The 7,249-nt window shown below is 33.6% G+C and overlaps 1 protein-coding gene across 1 annotated transcript; it reads left to right on the forward strand.

Annotated features, from left to right (window-relative positions):
• The first annotated feature begins 3,448 nt into the window (after positions 1-3,448).
• LOC112525462 (ACT domain-containing protein ACR4-like) lies at positions 3,449-6,172 on the forward strand. Its single transcript, XM_025135597.1, has 7 exons — positions 3,449-3,500; positions 3,923-4,041; positions 4,247-4,361; positions 4,456-4,523; positions 4,703-5,290; positions 5,396-5,500; positions 5,703-6,172. The coding sequence occupies exons 1-7, from the start codon at positions 3,497-3,499 to the stop codon at positions 6,042-6,044; spliced, it is 1,341 nt and encodes a 446-aa protein (XP_024991365.1). The 5' UTR covers positions 3,449-3,496; the 3' UTR covers positions 6,045-6,172.
• The last annotated feature ends 1,077 nt before the right edge of the window (positions 6,173-7,249 follow it).

The raw sequence follows: 7,249 nt of genomic DNA on the forward strand, positions 1-7,249 counted from the left end.
ATAGTCTGTAATTGGAACCATAACTCTTATTTATTCAAATTGTATTAATATGTAAATACCAAGTGTAACCTATATCATCGTTAAATCTTATCTTATAAAACCAGTGAAACTTCAAAATCGTTAAAATTCATGGCTCCCGCCGCATTGCGCGGGTACACAACTAGTATATATATATATATATGTATATATATATATGTATATATATATATATATATATACAATATGGGCAACACATGTTATAACTAGGGACGACAATGAGTAATGGTAAATTCATTATCTGTTATGTTTCGAACAATTGGATAAAAGTACGATTAAAGAAAATTGTATCGATTTATCAACATATCAATTACCCGTTTACACGAAACTTTAGTGGGTTGGGTATGAATAAAAAAGTTTTCATTATCCACTACTCGTTTATCCGAAATTTTAGTGCTTGGGGTATTGATAAAAGGCTTTTCATGATCCATTACATGTTTATTGAAATTTTAATGGGTAGAGTATGTATAAAAAAGTTTTTCATTATCCATTACCCAATAGCTGTTATGAAATTATATATATATATATATATATATATATATGTATGTATGTATAACTGTTTAAAGCTAAATATTAATAGATTTATAGATATAAATATCAAGTTAAATAGAAGTTCCAACAAAATTGGAAGTTATGGTAAGAAGGTTCTGTAAGGGATCTCCACCCCTTAGATCAATCCTAGTTGAAGATCAAACCCTAATGAGATATACCGAGATGCATCGGATCAACTTATGTATTATAAGCAATTCATATGGTGAAGGTGAGATTAAAAGTGATCAAAGGTTCAGATACTTTCTTATGTTTCTCACATTAACTCATTCTTACACAATTCTTCGTGAAGCTAAATATTACCCTGTAGTATTTTTTTATAATGGTATCATACATGTTTTATGTTAGTGTATAATTTAATTTACCTTTTACATATCTACTAAAAGAGTTCATGATGATAAAATGAGAAACAAAATGAGGCCTAGAAAAACAAATACAATGAAAACTCTTGTTTTATAATTTTTATATTGTTTTTAAAACATTATACTATGATTATATTTCGAGTCATTAAAAAATATTACATAACAAATTAGATGTAAAATTATTACTATATTTATGAACTTATGTTTTAGATAGATGTTTGAGGTTAAATAATATTACTTATAGTTCAAATTAAAATCCTGCCAAATGTAAGAACAAATCTGAACTATTGATTATTTTTAATCTCATGCCCACTCAATGGATTATGCTTATCGTGAGAACTGATTCGGTACATCATATTAGTGTTGATTTTCAATTAAAATTGATATAAAGGATAAAGATTATTTTTTACCTTTCTCACCATAACTTATATTCTTAACGAAACGTAATCCTATATATAAAAATCATAACCTAATGGATAGTAAAATATCCCACTACCAAGACAATATCAAATATTAATCAAATAAATATTAATAAAAACAACTCTAGTTCTTATAATTCATCGTCTTTCTCGATTTTATTTTATAAAATTATACGGTTCTAAGAAAATAAACGAGTTCTTTTTATTAATCATTAGTTTTATAAAATATCAGTTCAACTTTTTTTTTTATAAACATATAAAAAGGGTGAATGTTAAAAAAGAAAAATAAATGTATAATGTGAATAGGGGTGTAAATGATGCGAGTCGAGCTCGAGTATCACTATACTTGACTCGAATTCGAAATCCAATTTCCAAGCTCGAACTCGACTCGAAACTCGCGAGTAGTAAATATCAAAGCTCGACTCGAACTTCATAACTATTTCTCAAGTTCGAGCTCAGCTCGAATCAAACTCGAACTCGAGCTCAAATCAAGCTCGAAACAAACTTGAATTGCAACTCAAATGAAGCTTGAAACAAACTTGAATTGCAACGCAAATGAAGCTCGAAACAAACTCGAATTGCAAACTCAAATCAAGCTCAAAACAAACTCGAATTGCAACTCAAATCAAGTTTGAACTCGAACTCAAACTCAAATCAAGCTCACCCATTGAAATTTATGAAATTTTAGGGTATTTATCTTATAAATTTTAAAACTTAAAGGTGTTCTTTTAGTTTTTATAAAACTAAAAGTTTCAACTTCAAACTTTATCATCAAAAAGACAAAGTTAGAAATTTCATTCACCTCTCTCTCTCTTTGTAACATATTTTCTCTCTTACTTTACCATCTTTCTTCCAATGTAAGACAATTTCACTAACCCTTTTTATAGTTTTTTTAATTATGATTTAACAAAAAATAATTGATTAATTTTTATAATTAAAAATATATAATTTTGTTTAAGTATCTAAAAATATAAGACATTTTTATTATTTATATTTTATAAATTTTATCATAAAAACTGATTATATTTTATAACTAATTATATATAAAATAATCGAGTATCTCACGAGCTTTTCGAGTCGAGTATTAGAGAGCTTGACTCGACTCCTTAATATGTCGAGTGAAGCTCGAGTTCGAGCAAAACCTATTCGAGTTGAGTATTAATCGAATCGATTTCGAATAACTCGTGAATTGTCTCGTATTATTTACACCCTCTGAGTGTAGGTGTGAGGGGGCGGAAGTGGAATAGGAGAAACATGTGCAAGAGACAAAAGGGGCCGTGGTAACCGCAAAGACATGCGCATATGTGCCCGCACCCAATTTTTGACCCCCTATTCCGCACCTTCTTCTATTTTTGTTTTTTTAATAAAAACAAAATAATTAAAATTATTTTTAATTATTTTTTTTCCAAAAACACACTAACGATTATCCAACTTTAATAACATTCAGTTCTAAATTAATAAAACATAAATTATACAGTAGTTATATATATATATATATTCTTATTTAAGTTAGATTCATGTTAAATCATGCATTAAAAAAATAAAAAATAAGTCTTGATATTGATATATGTTAAAAATAAATTAATAAATATTAACATATTTAATAATTTATTACAATATTTAATAGGAGAAACGGTTGGAAAAGAGGCAAGTGTTGATGTGTCTCCACACACTTGGGAGATAATTACAGTAGTTTCCTTAAATACGTTCCTAGGTAAAAGTAAAAACCGATGGCCACTTTAGCAAACAGAAACGCTAAGTCGCTATCATGTACGAGTTCCGTGCTAACATGCGCCAACCCGTATCCCTGTTTTCTGCATCCTTTTTAAGTACTTGTAGGCCTGGGTTTAATGGAGCCAGTTGTATTTGCATTTTGCACGTTCAACTTCATGTGTGAGACTAAATTTACATGCTTTTTCAGAGGGAAAACACACCCTTTCTTTGGATTTCATTTGGGTGCTGCTTCGGTATATTAGGGAAACAATACACACATATATATATATATATATATATATATATATTTCTTTATGAAATCAAATCCATATATCCTGCAAAACTAATTTGGATCTTCCCTTCTCAATTTGCGATTCTAACCGTGAAGAATCAAGAACACCCATCAAGAATTTTGCAATGGGTATGCAGTTTTCCTTTTCCTCTTTGTTTCTCTGCTAATTTCTGTTGTTCTCTGTGTGTGTGTGTGTGTGATCATATATTCATATTGGGTTTGTTTTGAAGACTTCAAACTCATATGATCTTGTATGTATTTGGGTTGATAAATTTATATTGGAACCTGGTTTTTGAAAGGTTTAATAGAAACAGAAACAAGAAATTAAAGCTTGAATTCTTTGTAATTTTGTGGTGTTGTGCCCATCAATTCATCTTTGCCGAATGTTTGGTGTGTTTGACTATGTGATTTGCTGTAAAAATGGCTTCCAACCACCATTGCCGACATGGAAAGTGAGACTTGAACGCCCTTTTTCCGGTGGTTCAAGACTCTTTCTTTCTCTGTCTTCTTTTTTCCACATATTCCTATTTATATTCTATGTATTTCTACAGAGATCAGTTGGAGCTACTCTCGAAACATGGAAGACGAATATCAGAAGTTTATCCGTCGAATGAATCCACCCCGAGTTGTAATCGACAACGAATCCTGCAAAAATGCTACCATCATCCAGGTATATACACACACACACACATATATATATATATATATATGTATATATATATATATGTATGTATGTATATATCGGCATATTGTTCAATATCAAAGGAAAATTGTCTATATAAATTTCATTGTGACCTTATCTTCGATGATTGGGGGTGTTCTTGTATTTTGTTTTTTGATCGAGTTTATAATGTATGAAACCTCCATTGAAGCAGGTGGACAGTGCTAACAAACATGGGATTCTTTTAGAAGTTGTACAAGTTCTTACTGATCTCAACTTCATTGTTACAAAGGCTTACATTAGTTCTGATGGAGGGTGGTTCATGGATGGTAATTCCCATCTACAGATTGTTATTGTTTAGTCCGATGATTTCGTATTTGAGTGATGTCGATTGACAGATCCATCTTACTGTTTCTTGGACAGTTTTTAATGTCACTGATCCAGAAGGGAACAAAATCACAGATGAAGAAATCTTGGATTACATTCAAAAGGTAAGATTCTCTTAGTATATGTTAAGTAACTTTTTAATTCCGACATGTTTGAGAATGACACTCCTTAACGGAAGGAAAGAATGCCTAAAAACCTGTTAAAAAGGTCATTTAGCTAAATAACCCCGGTGGGGATCTGTGATATCCTGAAAACAAACCTGATTAATTTGAGTTGATCTCAGGTTCTTGGCTCTGAAACCAGCTTTACCACCATGAAGTCCGTTGGAGTGACATGCTCAACGGACTCCACTGTAATCGAGTTGATAGGAACCGACAGACCCGGATTACTATCAGAAGTGTCTGCGGTTTTGACACACTTGAAGTGTAACGTGTTGAATGCCGAGGTTTGGACTCACAACACACGAGCCGCGTTCATAGTGCAAGTGACGGATGACGAATCAGGGTCAGCCATTGATGACCCTGATAGACTTTCGATTATAAAGCAAATGCTTAGCAACGTGCTTAAAGGGAGCAACAAAGCTCGAGAAGCCAAGACCGTAGTCTCTCATGGTGTTATCCACACCGAGAGACGGCTGCACCAGATGATGCTTGCAGATCGCGATTATGAGAGAGGTAGCGATGCTGGTTTAGACGAAACACAAAGGCCGGATGTGAACGTTGTGAACTGGTACGATAAAGATTGTTCGGTGGTCACGATTCGATGCAAGGATAGGCCTAAGCTACTGTTCGACACCATTTGCACGTTGACGGATATGGAGTACGTTGTTTTTCATGGCCATGTGGATGCCGAAGGCCCCGAAGCTTATCAGGTTTGTTAACTTTTCGTGGGTTTCCCTACTATTTATTCCAATTCTACAAAATAAAGCTGATTTTATTGTAGTGAATTGCTCTTAATGTGTTTTCTGGTCATAAAGGAATACTGTATCAGACACGTAGACGGTTCACTTGTGAAATCAGACGCCGAGAGGCAAAGAGTGATCCAATGCATTGAATCAGCCATTGAAAGAAGAGTTTCCGAGGTAAAACATCTAGAAAAATGCCATAGTTTTATTCTCTGGAATCGAAAGTTATTGCTATCGTAGATACCGAAATCAGCTAGACTTGCACCATTTTTTTATCGGTATATACTATATATCGGAACCAAAATTCTCTGAGCTTTCATTGGTAAATAACCTATCGGGGTTCCACATATTCTCACATGACGTTTGTTTTTTTGTGTAGGGCCTGAAGCTAGAACTATGTACAACGGATAGAACCGGTCTGCTATCTGATGTAACTCGCATTTTTCGTGAGAACAGCCTGACGGTGACGAGAGCGGAGGTGGCAACACGGAACGGCAAAGCCGTTAACACGTTCTACGTTCGTGATGCATCTGGGTATCCGGTGGACAACAAGATTATCGATTCTATCAGGAAAGAAATCGGGCAAACGATCCTTAAAGTGAAATGCAACCCGCACGAGTTGATCGAAAATCGCCAAGAATCTCCGACCAGATTCCTGTTTGGTGGATTGTTCAAATCGAAATCTTTTTGCAACTTTGGGCTTGTTAGATCCTACTCTTGAAAACACACTTTTAGATTCATCACTTGTTAACTTAGATCGACACGACTGAATGACAATCACCAATACCCTTTGTATAGTTTGTAAATACATCAAGATTCAACTTAATTTTCATAGATTTCTATTCCTCTTTTTGTGGGTTTGTTTCTTGATCATCTTGTTTGAAGATCAAGGTCAAGGTCAAGGTCAAAGTCAATGTGATGTAACCCTGGTTCCAAATGGCAGTGAGGTCAGGGTTCATGAGACATGCATCAAGTCATTGTACTGTACAATGTGTTAAAGCAGTCAAGTACCAAATTGTGGAAAAAGGCTGTTTGAATTAGGAATTGTTGGTATCGAAAAAGATTGAGAAACATATTTGGTGATGAAAAGGAGTTGCACCAAATCTTTTGACGAAAAAAGTGGTGCTGTTTCAATGTTCAAAGATGTGCAGAGACTTTGAAGGAAACTCTGATTCTAGACCCTTGTTGCTTTCATACTTCAAACATCAGTAATTACCTTTTACATTTTTAATGTATGATTTAACCTGATTTTGACATTAACACAGGTACACATATGCATCTCCATTCATGTCAGAATTAAGTATAGAACTCGTTTTATATTGGGAAGTGGTTAACAATGATAAAAATGGTGTTTCTTGAATTTGAGATTTGGTGTATTGTACAGTACAACCAGTCTATGCACATGGGTCCCTAATATAGGTAATAGCTGGTCAAGATTGCTAGTTCTAATCTAACCATACAGAAATTTACCATTTGCATTTTCTCTACCAAGCTATAGAAGTAAGGTTACATGTTTGACCTTGACCTTTATACTTCATATCCAATTTTTTTTTTTTGGATTAACCTGAATATTCAACCTTTATGCTAGTCGACTAATCCCCAGACGACCACATGTTTTGCAGATAGGCCATAGTCATCGCATTTGAACCTCCATAGCCACAAGAGGATTTTTATTCCTCCTTGGATTTGAACCTGGTACCTCTTGATACTTTTGATCTTTGGAATCAAGCTCAAACCAATCAGACACCACCTTTGTAGTTCTTCATATCCACTTTTGATTCTAGGGTTCATGAAAAACCACAAAAATCCCAATTCCAATTGCAATTTAAACACAATTCATTCATGCCAACAACAATATTATGTACAGGTGATGATTTGTGGGTTTGGACTGATTCGAATTAGTTCAGACCTGATTAAACATAATTT

This window comes from Cynara cardunculus (assembly GCF_001531365.2).
Source record: "Cynara cardunculus var. scolymus isolate 2C chromosome LG 13, CcrdV1, whole genome shotgun sequence".
Lineage (NCBI taxonomy): Eukaryota > Viridiplantae > Streptophyta > Magnoliopsida > Asterales > Asteraceae > Cynara > Cynara cardunculus.

Bases quoted from the DNA above. Each gene is read 5' to 3' on its own strand.
- LOC112525462 (XM_025135597.1), top strand. The intron at 4,362-4,455 runs GTAATTCCCATC...TTTCTTGGACAG, and splicing joins TGGAGGGTGGTTCATGGATG to TTTTTAATGTCACTGATCCA. The intron at 5,501-5,702 runs GTAAAACATCTA...TTTTTTGTGTAG, and splicing joins TTGAAAGAAGAGTTTCCGAG to GGCCTGAAGCTAGAACTATG.